This window comes from Serinus canaria, chromosome 3 (assembly GCF_022539315.1).
Source record: "Serinus canaria isolate serCan28SL12 chromosome 3, serCan2020, whole genome shotgun sequence".
NCBI classification, from domain to species: domain Eukaryota; kingdom Metazoa; phylum Chordata; class Aves; order Passeriformes; family Fringillidae; genus Serinus; species Serinus canaria.
The window spans coordinates 105,824,446-105,839,587 of record NC_066316.1 but is presented as its reverse complement, the minus strand read 5'-3'; the positions used below and the strand labels follow the sequence as shown (position 1 = coordinate 105,839,587).

Sequence of the window (15,142 nt, the reverse complement as noted above, 5' to 3'; positions counted from 1 at the left end):
GATATACTCTGAATGGGTAAGGGGGGAGTTACTGAAAAATATTCTGCATTGTCTGGAATAATTAAATCCAACAAAATCAAGTGAATGCCTCTGAACATTCAGAGAGTTTGAACTATCTCTGAACAAACAGATAGTTTGGCTGCTTATCCTTCAACTAAATTTCTTCAACTAGAGAAGACAAAGGCACAGGGAACCCTTTAAAGCAAAAGATGGTTTGATTACACTCTCAAATAACAAATCAGAATCAGTGTCCCTTTCTGTTAACTAATATATAGGAAAGAGCAAAAATGTTTCAATACCTGATAGCAAGAAAAAGAACCCTAATATTTCATCTGCAAGATCTAGTAGTGGAACTGACAAAAGAAAAAGTAGAGAAATCTACATTTTTTGCTATTTATTTGTCCTTGAAAATAATTTCCAAACATGTAATACACACACAAGGATCAGCCATACTGCTTTCATGTTTAATAGTGATGCAACTGAAGTTTTCTGCATATTGAGTTATAAATAGATGTGTATCTATGCATTTTTCCTGCATTATTTGTACGTTCCCATAACAGAACGTCTGTGTGACTCTGTTCAAACCATTTAATAGTGAGATGCCTTGAATTGCAAAGCCACATTGAGAGGCTGGATAAAGTAGCTGTGTAAGTGAAACACCGCGAGCGCATCAATTTGTCAATTTATGGACAGCGCTACCGCCTCTCATTCAGCCTTCCCTCATGGTTTGGATATGCTGCCTTTAACTGGCTTCAACATTATTTTGACTGACTAATGGTTTGGCTACAGCTTCACTCAATTTTAGATCAAATACGAAAAGCTACCTATACCCAGTGCAGATGCCAGCCAACGCTCTGTTTACAAGCTACAGTCACAAAGTCAAAACAAATTCTGGATGTTCAAAATGGAGCCATCTGCACAGAATAAACATGAAAAATGTGAAACATTTTATGTAAATGTACATTACTGCCTAGGAACAGTTGGTTCAGCTTCCACCCAGGCTGCCTGGTTGAGAACAGGAGGACTGACAGAGTTTGTGACACCTATTTACATTCGATGCCATATGACTCACCATGCCGTAGACTCAGAGGTATGACGTATATTTAAGCTTTGTGCTCCAAAAGGGCACTGAAATAAATGATTAACATTTAAAATAAAGACACACTGAAGGCTGTTATTTGTGATCTTTCCCTGAGTGGGACAAGTGGGACTTGGTATGTAATTTTTCCCTTTTTCCTCTCCAAGTCTCACCTGTGAGTCTACTGCCACTACCTGCTTCTCCCAGTAGGAGACAGCAGGAAGGAGCTGGCTTCATAATATAACCTCAATTTTGTTCATATTTCACTCAGAATCAATCTTTAAGAAATAGGAGAACACACTCATTCTGGCAGTGTAAGAAAAAAAATTGTTGTCTTTGACTATCTATGGCTCAAGGTTTCATACAACTCAGAGATCTAATTCTCATCCACTAAAAGCAAGTGTTTGAGCTGACAGGAGCCTGAAGGATTGCTGGCAGCAGGGAGGAGCTCTAGCTCCACCCTGGACTGAGGAAACTGAAGCCCATGTTTTGGGGCTGGTCCCTCCCTGCACGTACCAAAGCAATGGCCTGTCCCATCACCCAGCTGCCTCTTGGCCTCTCCACCCCAACACCTTCCCAGGACTTGCCCTATCAGCTCAACATGCTGATCTTGCTGGCTTGTTTTCATAATTAGGAATATAAATGCTTACCCTAAAGTAATTGTGTTCCCATTATAAATGAGCTACATATTTTCTACTAAGATAGACAGGACAATAAAATAATCAAATTAAATTGCTTTGTTCCCTGGACAGTATTTAGGACTCCAGAAAATAGGAAATCCAAGATTTTTATGTAAGATGAAGCACTTAACCAAAGAAAAGCTACTTCTTTTTATCTCTGTCAAATTATTTTGATTACCAAAGAAAGGACTCCAGACTGGGGTAGACAGCTTCTCATGAGGCTTAAGAGTCTGTTAGCTGTGTGCTCATTAGAAACTGCTGCTCAAGTCGACACAATTTAGACTGAACATCTTGTTTATTGTGGAACTTTAACTTTTTACTTTAATCCTTACAGCACTGAAAATTCAGGCAAAGAAGAGAGTGCAATGACGCTGCATTTTAACTGTCCACTATTTGATTTTTTTATCATCTTCAGAGTGATTAATGGTTCAAAGCCAATATGTCTACGTATCTTGGGAGAAGCAGAAAAGAAACATTAAATTACAGCCAACCTTCAGCTAAGTACAAATCAGACTCAGCACTCTACATGAAAAGTTGTATTTTGTACTGAATATCTTGATTTATTGCAATTATGGGTTCATGAGATATAGAAGTTTAGATGCCCAAACATGCAACATATATTTCACAACATGCACTAAAAAACATGTGCATACTGAGGTAATAGGTTATTTACAGAGTTATACAAGTTTATGCAGCTGCAAGGTAATCAATCATGTAAATGATGACAGGAAGGGGCATTTATAGAGCAACATCATTGCAATACATATGTCATAAGTCACTGAATGTTTTATTAAACAGGATTTAAAAAAAAAATACACCCCAGCATTGCTTCTCTTTTGGAATTGTTTTATCAGCTCAAAATGTATTAACTTGCAAATCTCCGCCTTCGTTACTCTATCTTGTAGATAAACATTATCTTTGAGCCTCAGTCACTATCCATCTGTCTCATGGGAGAAGAAAACATGTACTGTAATGGTTCTATTGTACGGTTACAATAAAGAACTAGTAAAATCACAAGATTAAATAAATTACATTGTTTAAACACAGGCTTGCAAATACGTCAGGAAAATTTACCTGCCCAACAAATCCATTTGCTCACTTTTTATCGGGATGTTGATACAAATAATGTTCCTTGTTCCAAGCAAACAAAATCTGGCAAGACTAGTGTAACTTATTAGGGTCAAATGCTGCCAGTTTGCACCTGCTCTATCAGAAGAAAATCAGGAAAATTAATGGCTGTGAGCTCGGGCACGCACCAGCAGCTCCTGCTAATTCACCATCACAGAAATGATCATTACAAACCACGACGAGCAACGGGATTAAGAGGAAACGCTTTTGTTCTCAGACAACATGGCCAGAATAAAATAAAGCAAACAAAAGAGCCACGTTTCCTATATAACCTTAATGCCATTCACTGATGGAACACAATCTTAATGCTTGGCCAGGACCATTTCTAAAGGCTGGATCAGCAGCAGCCTGTAATGCTATGGCATCGGGGATCACAGTCAGAGGCACGAATCTGGCTCCCTGCTGAGATTTAAGAAAGAAGATGATGAGTTTGAAGATGCTGGCTTAAACGACTGGCAAGTGAATGAAGAAGTGAATAGCAAGTGCCCTTGGAAGAACAGTGTTTCATGACCTGGACTCTTCCTAGGGACTGAGAATAGACTGCATCTCACAAGGTACTAGTGGAGAAGCAAAAAAACTGGGACAACTTATTAATAGTGCGGGATCTACCTTGTTTGCAGGTATCTCTGGCAGCCTAATTCAGTGGCAAAACAACCTGGGTGAGAGCTACTATTTGTTAAAGGTAAATAAAAGATGCAAGCAGGTTCTGGGGGATTATATAGGAAGGAAGATTAAAAGTAAGTTGACAGAATAAAAAATTTATTCTCATCAACCTTAAAGCTCAAACCCTTACCCAACTCCTATCTGATTTCTTTTAATGATATTTATTACACCATCAAAAACCAGCTTAGCACAGAGCTGGCATGCAGCTAATAAATCTATTTCTTAGGAATGTGGTGAAATTTATACAAGTAATTATCTAGGTAGTCTATCCAAGACTCTTTCTCATCATTGCAATGTCTAGAGGGAAAACAATAATAAAATAATGATAACCACCATTATTATTTATTACTACTACTATGATTATGGCAGTGCCCAAGGATCCCAATCAGCATTACAGTAATTAGAATTAATTCTGTCAGGCACTGGTTCTTTCTCCTTCAGCTACAGGGTGTTGCTAGTGCTTTTCTACAGTATTTATAGATCCAGAGACCTCCATGAATGAAAGGCATGAAGCACCTCACCTATGGCCACAGTATAGGCAGGAAAGGGCATGTGACTCTTCTCACCCCATCAGTCCCTGCCCATCCACCCTGCAGAACTGCTCTGAGTATTTCAGACACTGAAGCTCAGCACTGTGCAAGCAAAAAGAGGGAACCACAATCAGATATGATCATAAGCTAGTCATAATAATTCAAATTCATTATCCCAATCCAGCAGTGGCTCATCCTTGATGATATAAATGAAAGGAGTGAACTACTGATCCCTGGAGCTACCTACAAGCAAGCTGGAGTTGGAGATTTGATTACCCTCATTTTAGGGAAAAACTGGCTTTTGGAATTGCCCCAAAAATGACAGTTTTTAAGAATATGGCTCCTCTTTCTATGCCGTGGAAGATTTTTTTTTCTGTTGTCTTTGATTAATTTTTTTTGAACTGCACCTTTTTAGATAACTGTTCTCTTTCACCCCTGAATTTTAACAAGATTTAAGCCTACGCAGGGCTGTGAGATGTAAGTAAACACAGGTAGGTCACTCGCACTGGCATCTTGAGACGTTGCATGACAGCTGGGTGGCTTGTGGATGGGTAGAGCTGGAGCAACAGAGGTGATTAGTCTGTCATTCCTTGGGTAAGATTTGCAGAATTTGTGGTTGAGTCTAGAAATTATGGGAACAAGAAGACCCAGCTACAGTAAACAGAGATGCTGTCAGCAAGGGAGAGGAGTGAGAGGTTCTGGGATCTGCTCGGTGCCTCAACAGCTGCCATCACAGGGCAGAATTTTACAAGCAGAAGATTAATTTCTGTGCTGCATCTCAAGGCTTGAAAACGAGCCCTTCTGTCCTCCTTGCCAGCTTTTCTTTTCAGAGTAGGGCACATTGTTTTGCCCCTCCTTGCAGAGTGGCATCCAGCCCAAGCCCCTCACCCTCTGAATCCACAGCCATGCGTGCGGGGCTGGAAAGAGCCAGGCTGTGACACCTGCGATGGGTTTTGTGGCAGCGCAGAACACCACTGAATATTTGTAAAGTGCCAGTCATTTATGTAGAACACCATACATTTTTGCCTGATGAAAACACGTTTTCCAAGGTCTGGCAGCTGAGAAATCTGAAGCCCAGCAGGGAGCTCTGAGGGGCAGGCAGGCGGCTGCCTGGGCAGGCAGAGCAGGCGCAGCGCTCATGGAAATAGGCCACCGAGAGCAGGGGGCTGTGTCCCATGCCAAGATCTTGTGCCCAACACACAGCAATTATCACTGCCTCGTTTGAGAGAAAAACCTTGTCCACAGCACAATTTACACCTGTCTCCTTGCAGTAAAGGGTGAAGGATATTTTACACTCCCATGCAACCTCCCATTCTCATGGTTTAAATGGTTTAATAGAAACCCCCAGAGGTCTGTCTCTAGGCACAAGGTACCTTCCCTGGCATCAGAAACAAACATTTTATCTTTAACTCCCTATTTCTCTGTTTTCAACTACGTGCTATAGTTCTCTTCCAGATTCATTCTGTTCTACAATGGAGCTGAAGTATGCAGATGTGGAAGGCTGCTTGCTTCTCTCCCAGAGTTAAAAGCAAGACTCTTAATAAGCAGGAAAACATGAAGGGGTCACTAAGAGTAGATTTTTCTTTCATCCTGCTGTTTCTCATTTTGGGCTTTTTAGAATGTAAACATAAACCAGACAGTCTGTTTTCCAGACACCTAAACGCTTTTGCAGTTTTGTCAGGCTGTTTCAGATGGATAGTGGCAGGTTTCTCTGTTGTGCATCCAAAAGCTCCCTTTCCACACAATGGTCTAAAATGCAGAATGACATCTTCGTCTTCTGTGTAGGTGTATAGCAAGAGGAATTTGGTCTTCTCACCCTAAATGCTTTACTTCTCCTGCCCTGCCTTCAAGCCCTCAGAGAGTACTTTAGGAAAAAAAAATCAAAAATCTGAAGACTTGAGAAAAAGGCAGGGTATTGTGGAAAAGCAATTTGGCCATGAAGTCACTGGGTCTTCTTTACAGGAAAAGAAGGATGAACACAGCCGGGCCAGATTACAATGCATCCAAAATACTGCTTCTTGTGATAGAATTTCTTTGTACATAAGACTTACCACTCTATGCCAGTGGAATCAGACACCCAAGATGACTTAAAGATTACAATGCATCATTAAAATCTAATCTTGAAAAGATAAAGCTTGTAGGACAAGATCTGTGTATCTTTAGCAACTGACCAGAGAGAAATCTACTTGTAAAAGCTTCCTTATAAAAGCATGCATTTTGGCCAAGAAAAAAACTTTTATGTCAAGTGCTTCCTTTTAATAATGTCATATTTGGTAAAGATTCCAGCACTCTGGGTTAAGAAGAAGAAAGCAGCAAATTAAAATGTTCCGGTGAAACATTTTTTTGTTACGGAAATATCAGAAATTCCATTTATTCAGCAGCTGCATTTGTCTATCCCAAATACAGCTGGAAATTAAAAAGATGGCTCTTCACGGGATTTTCCATTCTTTCCTCCTGCTACACACCCCCACACCCACCTTCCACTGTTTCTTCTAGGGCAGATACAAAGCAAGAGCTGACTTCCTTCCTCCCCAAAGAATGTTTTAAATAAGAAAATCTGTGCTCTGCAAGAGGCACATTTTTGGAGATGTGTTTTTTGATGGATCTGGATCTCTTTTTTTTTTTTCTGTGTACAGATATAAGCATAAATATGTGCCATTAAGAAAACCACTAGTTTCCAGGAGAAATCATTCATGTCCTTTTAGTCAACTATGATTCAGGCTGGGTGACTGGTCTTTCTCTCTGGGTCATGAAAAATAAGCACTTCAGAAGGCAAATCGTGCTATTTATCGTGAGATGGGATGTATCATCCTACATACATTCCTATCTTTCCTCCCAGCTGCAGAGAAGTTTAGACAGCCTAGGCTGGACCTCCGAGGGAAGCAAGGGTACACCCATCATAAGTTCATTGTCTATGCAAATCACCCTCTTTTTTATAGGAAAGGGGGATGGCCTCCTCCTTCACCTCTTCTCTCAGACACCTATTTTGCAGGGAGGGGCCTTGCCTCTTGGACAGGTCTGTGTCCCTCTCTGCAGACTGCAGTAACAGTCAAGAAGGTGAGGTTAGACTCAACCTGCCTTAGATGCCAGCCTTGCACCTAAATATTGGTTAGCTAACACAAGACATACAAGACATAAGCACCTTTCATTGGTCCTGCATTTGGTGCCTGCACACAGGAACCAAAATTAGGAGAAAAAGATCCTTCAGGAAGCCTTCAAAGTTTTCCTTTTTATTGTCTGTATCATAAATTAAGCCCTTGTTTTGAGATGGTTGATTCCATGAGTAGCAAAGTCAAACAGGCTGGAGTCAATGTGGTTGGCAGTGCACTCAAATATATGTAAGATGGCCTTTAGGGGACAGTGCCCCAACCCAGGTGCTGTTTATCATCCATGTTCTCCTGAAGCCCTATACTGCTGTAGTCCTGTCTGGATCCTCACCTTTCCCCTGAATCTCACCTTTTGCCCTTTGTGGGCACAGTAATATGGAACGGGTATCAGGAATATTTCACACCTGCTGTTCCTAATACACATGATCCTTTGCTGCACTAAAAAGGGCTGAGATTGTTTTCCATGGTCAGTTGCTGTGAGGAGGGAGATGAACATCAAGTCCTGCAATAGGCTTGAGTGCTGTGCAGCTTCTGACAGGGCTGACCTGTTTCCAAAACAAGAGCCTGGTATGGTGCTGAGCTCAGGCTCAGGACTGGACTAAACCAAGCTCAAAAGGGCTCATATATTTAAAAGATAAATCACATGGAATGGGGAATTTTCTGGATGAGGAGCAGAATGCTCAGCACAGGATTAGCCATTTTCTGAGAAACTGAAGAGGGTTTCAAAATGCACTCTCATTACCAAATTTGTTTCGTAAATAACTTTGCAATTGTTTTGGACAATCAAACCTGGCTATCATCTTTTTATCAGTGCAATAAAAACAACATATTTTCTTCCCTGCTATGACTAATTCTCATCAAATAGCCTTCCTGAAGATGAGCAATAACTCTAGTTCTATTATGTTTTTTTTATCTGTATTTTGGTTTTATTTTGAGAAGGAAATAATTGATCTTATTTGATTTTGAACATTTCTCTTTTATTCTTTTGAGACACTACTTTCTATTCTACCATCAGATACCAACTTGAACACACAGTGAATCAATGGCAGAATATGAGGTTAATAATAACCAGCCTGTGGCAAATAATAAGCCTAGGTAAATACTCTGAAAGATTCTATTTCTGCATGTTTCTATAGAGGTACATAGCACCTTCATGAATAGATCATATTCTCATTGATGTTTCAGGTGACACATCAGTGCCTGTGGATGGAATGACACTAGGGTTTAACCCTGGCTTGCACTGATTGAAATGGCCTTTCTATTATGTTTAATATAAAGAGATTTCTTTTATTCTTTAAGAAAAACTGCCATTTCTTGTTTTGATTTCTACAGCAACACAAGGAGTGCAATATAAATCACATAAAGCTTTAAGTGCTGCCTCAAAGGAGCTGCTAACAAATATCACAGAGGATTCTAGATGTATTGTATCTGTAAACATTCTAACTCTATGAACTATAATGATTGTGTATTATTAAGGGCATGATCCCACAAAAAATTGAATGCCTTTTGCAATCTGAGCCCTTGACTTCCATGGGGTTTCATAAAGGACAAGGCTTTACACTGCAAACATCCTACAAAAAGCAAATCTTTAGAAATTCCACCCCATGGCCCTGAGTTTATTGTCTCGCAAAGACACACTTGCTCAGTTTACAGGTGAATATTTATTTTTCTCACCTGACAGTTTTGCAAACTCAACTTGACATCAAGCTGAATTTTTTCTTATTCAAGCATCATCATCAGTAATAAAGGCATTTTTGCCTTGGATACACCTGTGCAACTCCATTAGCCTCCATCAAGGTTACATGTGTGCAACTGAGGTTATATATGGAAAGCAACTGGGATGAAGAGACCTGATGGTGGACACAAATCGACCTCTGGAATATTTATTGCTGCTGATGATGTGAAAGAAGGCAAAAAAGTGGTGAGTTTAGCAAACAGTCTAAACCTTCCACTATTTTTTTCTTGTAATGCATGCAAGCCTTATGTGGGCAGCTGAAAGACAATACGTGCTGAAAACTAGCTTTTGAAAGCAAATTGGCTTTTGCTTTCACAAAATCTAGGAATTCAATTTTTTATATTGTTTTCACTAAGTTCATTACAGAGCAGTGCTCAATCTAACGTAGACCTCCATTTAATAACTAAATAATAAAGCAGTAAGGTTTGTCAGTATGCTTATAGAAATAGATACTGCCTGGTGACTTCTGCACACAAGCAGATGTCTTCACAACAAAATCCAAATGACAGTCATTGGGCAGTCAGTGATTTGGTTTCTGTAAGTTGGTTCTATAATTTTTCTTTTCCTGTAGACTCTACTCCTTATCACCCTGAAAAGCATATACTGTAGCCTTAACGATTAAATAATAATGAGCAGACAGAAGAGAAAGGACAGGAGAGATCTGGCAGAGCTACTGCTAGCAATCATCAGATTTACAGAAGGGAAAAGACATGCTTCCTAGGCCAACATATTTTTTATGAATAATTGATAAGGCAGTCAGTACAGTTATATCATAGAAATGTAATATATATCCATAATTATAGAACCAGCTTTGTGCAAAAGGACACAATACACTGAAAGGAGATACCAGCCAATATGCCATCCTGAAATAAAATACAGTCACTATTGTGTTAGTTGGCAAAATTTAAATACAGGATTTGAAGCAAGCAAAATGTTCTTTAATCCCATTTTTTAGCACAGTCCAGGCTCAGTCTGCTCAGGAAAATACTGCAAGGCAAAATCAGCAGCTGCATTAATTTGCTGATGATTGAGAGAAAAATGAAAGTTATCCTTGTGTTTTTTTTCTCCCTACTTGCTACTCTAACTTACTAATAATACGAGAGTACCAAATTATTCCTATGCAAGTATATGAAGCATACAAATTGAAAAATCAATGTAATGGAAAAAAAAGATTATCATGCACTGTTTAGAATCAATCAGCTAGAAACAGAGGGGGGAAAATGCGAAGGTGGAGACATGATGTTTAGAAAATGTACATACTGTACCTACCCTAAGCTTAAGTGTTTGTGTGAAAAAGCTACTGTTAGTCCAACATGCAGACCGAGCTACATTTTTTTTTCCTAGAGAAATTATTCACTTGTCTTTTAAAAGTCCCCAAATAATAAAAATATCAATCCCTTTGCCCATAAAAGCCACAAAAAAGCATGTAACAAAGATTTCAGGGGGAAGGGATTACAGTACTCCAAATGCTTTATTTGCACGATGTCTCAGCACCGTTCACCTGAATGCTGATGGCTTTCTGCAGCCTGAAGCACAGACTTTTGTCGTGTGTGACAGAGTCCCTTGCAAACATTGACAGCAGCAGTTTTTAGTTGTGGACTGAATCACCATTAGCAGTGGAGTTTAAATCTTAGATCTCTCAGTGGTGGAACACTTTCTTCGGCCAAAACCAGCCTCTACTCATCAGAAATAATTACACTGTACGAGTCAGATGTGTAACAAATGGATCTGAGCCTCAGTTTGGAAATACATTCAGAGGAGGTGGAAAGAATGGCTACTGGCTCTGTGACAGGAGATTCAATCTTCATAAACCTGCAAGAGAGGGGAGGAAAAAAAAGCGACACAAATGCGCCCTACAAAAGAACAGAGCAGATCACAGCTGGAAGGAAGGCAAACCTTTTAATCAGGTCCTTGAAATACAAGCTGCAGGAAGCTAGAACATTTTGGTGGACTTCAAACTCTTTGCCTTCAACAATAATTTTCAGGTCTGTAAACTCTTTCGCTCTGCGTTGCTGGTTCAACTCCTTCAACATTTCTGCAGAACAGAGAAGACAGACAGTGCCAGGGTTCCCATTAAGAGTTTTTTTTATTTTTAATTTTTAATTTTCATTTTTTTTTGTAAAGAAGTAGAGAAACAGGAAACAATTGATATTTTTGTTGGTAAGACTGGCTCAACACAGACAGTCAGAAGTTACGAACATAACATATTAAAAAAAAAGAAAAAGAAAAAAGCAGGAACCAGTAGGTCTAAACAACTGAAATATATATACACAGAAAAAAAAAAGCAAAAACAATTCCTAAATTTGGAAGGGTTAAAAATGAAAATAAAATATTTCAGCATTAGCAAATCAGAAACACAGAGAATGCATTATCACAGAAAAGATAAAATAATTTGTTATAATCAAAATCAAGAGCTAATGAATTTCTATCCAAATGGAAATAAGTTTTGAACATACTAGAATAATATTAGAAAAAATGGTATTATGATGCAGTATGAACTGGATATGGGTCAAAATAATAAAACCACAAGACCTGCAAAAATAACTTATCCTTAACATAGTGAAAATGTGTTAAGCCTCTCAGTTAACATAAAAATTGCACTTCTAAATAATATATAAATTACAGTGCATATAAAATTAGTTAAATTATCAATGCACCTTGCAATATACCTCAGCTATATAGACTACAATTGTATATGTTTCAGAATTAGCTTTAAAGCATCCTTATGATAAAAAGAAATCTCATGCAGAGAATAAATTACTGCCTTTTATAGCAATTCCTATTTTTTGCACTCCAAGGATTTTTACCATCACAGCATTTTTATTTTTTAGCCTTCAATGGCTTCATTTACAGCAACAATCAACTTTCACACATCATGAAAGAATCATAATGATTAAAATAACCTATGAAAGTGTTTCCATGCTGCAATAAAGCACCTACCTTGTGTGATGTCTCCTTTTATAGAGCCTATTGGTGCTAATGGAATGAAAAGGTAGCATGCCACATCTCCATGCGGGGATGTGAACTACTAGGCAACCTACATGTTTTATACGCTGCCTGGACTTTTAAGGCTAAGACTTCCCTCCAAGTTTGCAGACTAAAGTGGCTATCAAGATGAATAATATACTTTTCACCTGGGCAATAGCCTGGTGGTTCAGAAGCCAGTGATCAAGATGACAGAAGAGCTGATTTTAAATACTAAAGGACTTTGGGTTTATTTTATGTTTGCAATAGGTCAAGGTTCTCATTTCCTCAGTGTAACACCCTGAACACATTCCTCTTCAGACAGATCTGTAAATCAACAACAGTTCCTTACATGGAGTCCTTACATGAAGTAAAAGGGACCTCAAGGGTCTGTAACTCTAACTGTACTCAAAGCTACTGACAGGCTTGAGCAAGAGCTGCCAAAGCATGCCAAAGGGTCTCATGGTGAAACCCAGACCCAAATAATCCCTGTGCTCCCCTGCTTCCCCAAGGAAACTCAACAGGAATCATTTCAGTCAAGCACCAGTGTTTAATGACACAAAAGCATGCAAATATACAACTGTTTCATGAAAAGAAATTGAAGCTCTCCCAAGCCCCAACATCTGTGGTGCATATTTTTCAGGCCTAAGTAAATAAATGTCACCTTGCACATTTATGTCTATTTAATGGAAACACAGTAGTGTCTGAAGGGCTAATTATTCTATGCTGAAATGGGTCAGTGCTCTCCAGAGAGCAAGCAGATCATTAGAGAGGGCACAGAAATAACAGCAGGCTTTTGTCAGATCTATAACAGGGGAAAATAAACCACTTTGTCCTGTGGGTGCTGTAGCAGGGACTATTTTTAACAAATTCAGTTGAGGTAAAGCACAATGATACATTTTGAGCAAAACCAAAAACGGGATCTGAATGTTCACTCCAGTTCAGGGGAGTCTCAGGCTTTTGCTGGAGGTGTGATGCCTGAAGTCTCACTGCACAAGGAACACTTAGGGCCTCAGCTAAAGATCAAGAATGGTTTGGGCACAAGGGGTGTTGTACTTGATTGAGGGCCAAAGTGACTGAGGTCTCTGGTTTCACAGAACAGCACCAGGTGCTTTATCAGTTGCATATACTTAGGGAGTATATATACATTTTTCTGTCCCTTTTCTCATATGAACATTTTTTTCCCCCATTCTCTGTCGTGGTCCATTTTCCCACTTTCTTTTACAGCAACGACATTTTCCTCACATCAATTTTCTATCATTTCATGTCTTAAAGACTGTTACTTTTCCCTCTAAACTTTCTGATACTCTCTCCCCTTTTCAAATTTACCCGATCACTGTCTTTGACCCCCATTTGCACTTTTCCTAAGTTCCTATTCAAGTTCCATTTCTCTTGTATTTGTGACTTTAGAACCTTCCTTGCAGAGGCCTTTCAGGACAAGGGCTCCATCCATGAAGATTACCCTTACAAAGGGTCAATCTCCACATCACCTCATTCCATCTCCCTCTTTTAAAGCTCATGATCAATTATTACAGTGTTCAAAGGGCACAACTGTATGAATAGCACCTGCACAGATGGATCCTGTGGGAGAGGAGAGGAGAGGAGAGCGATAGGAGAGGAGAGGACGTAGGAGAGAGGATGGAGAGGAGAGGAGATGAGAGGAGCTTAGCGCGAGAGCACGAGAGAGCTCGAGCGTGCTCTGCTCTGCGCTAGCGATCGGCATCTTCCTTGCGAGGCCTGGAGCGGGACGCGGAGATGCGCGGATCGCGGCGTCTGCTCTGCTGCGTGCGTCTTCTCGCTCTAGCGCTCTGCGTGGCGCGTAGATCTTCGCTTCGATCGATGCTCTGTCTGAGTGATCTTCGCTCTTCGTGGCGTGGCGTCTTACTGCTCTTCTATTCCTGTCTGAGTCGTGAGGAGGCGACGCGTGGAGTTTGTATTGTACTCTTTAATGGGCTGGGGGTTTTAGGAAGTGAGCTCAGGGTAAGCAGATCAGTACAGACCATCCTTAAACTCCTCACTGTGGCCAAGATTACTGAAAAACCAGACACAAAGCTCAGCCACAATACCTATTGATGCTGTGCCTCTCTGTGCTGTCTCCAGTATTGTGAGAGTTGGTTTGAGCATCTAATTCCCCAAGCAGCTCCCATAGGTAATGGGCTCATTATTTGGACTTGCTGAACACCCTTTAATTACACTCAGTCGTGGGCACAGCTTCTATCTGTGCTCTTTACACACTTGAATGTGCTTTATGCTGCATGGATTCATTAAGGGACGCAAACCAGAAAACAGGTCTGGAGTAGAGATGCAATTTGGCTCATAAAAACCCAGAAACCAGAATAAGTTCTACTCAGAAACCAAAGCTCCTTTTTTTCCTACAGACATTTGCAGGCTGTGATTCCCTCCTTGTTCCCCTAAATTGTTATAGTGCTGCCCACAGAGAGATGCCTATGAACTGTCCTAAATTTTTGCACCTCAGTATCTGAACTGGAAAGAGGAGAGGCAGGCGGAGAGGAGAAGGAAGTCGGGAGACCGCATTGATTCATCGATCTTCCTCGCTCAGGCTCCTTTGTATTACTAAATAACTAGCAGGCATTAGTATTGGACACAAGGTTATATCAGAATGGGCCCTCATTCTCAGAGAATTTGTAATGCTCACACTGTGCTTAGCCAGGCATTAATGATTTATGAGGACTCAGGATGAGTTGCAAAACAAATTTTTTCACCAGGTAATAATGCCTGCCGATGAGTTGTAAAAGAAGAGACAACACTGTGCAGTCCTGGCAGTGAAAAATGACCTCAGCTGTCTCCTGCTAGGCCCTCTTCTGGGCTCCTCCTAATTTTCAGCATTTCCTCAAAGAAATGGAATTTCCTGAAACCTTCCAAGAGGGATGTGCTGGGAATTTCCTACTGGATTATTTATTCCTCTAAATTCTTTGTTTGGTGGGTTTTTTTCCTCATTTGACTATTTGTTTTATTAAGAGATCCAGGCAAAAATGAAGTGCAAGGACAGTTAAGGTGCAGTTTCAGCAGGATGAGCACTGATGTTTCTTCTCCTCAATGAATCACAGCCACTGCTCTACCCTAGTACAAGGGATTTTTCCTTCCTGACAGGTGCACACACACACACACACACACACACACACACACACACACACACACACACACACACACACAGAGTTTTGAGATTTTGAGATTTCAAAACCAAGCCAGTCCTTTCTGTCCCCTTCTTCACTAGTGATGCTTAATCATTCTCAGTG

The 15,142-nt window shown here is 40.1% G+C and overlaps 1 protein-coding gene across 1 annotated transcript in view; it reads right to left on the bottom strand.

The window, feature by feature from the left end:
• Nucleotides 1–15,142, bottom strand: part of KLHL29 (kelch like family member 29) — a 387,740-nt gene that overhangs the window by 60,493 nt on the left and 312,105 nt on the right. Inside the window, exon 6 of the mRNA XM_018921262.3 lies at nt 10,818–10,956. Coding sequence (XP_018776807.2) covers nt 10,818–10,956 — 139 coding nt within the window. The remainder of the gene's footprint in view (nt 1–10,817; nt 10,957–15,142) is intronic.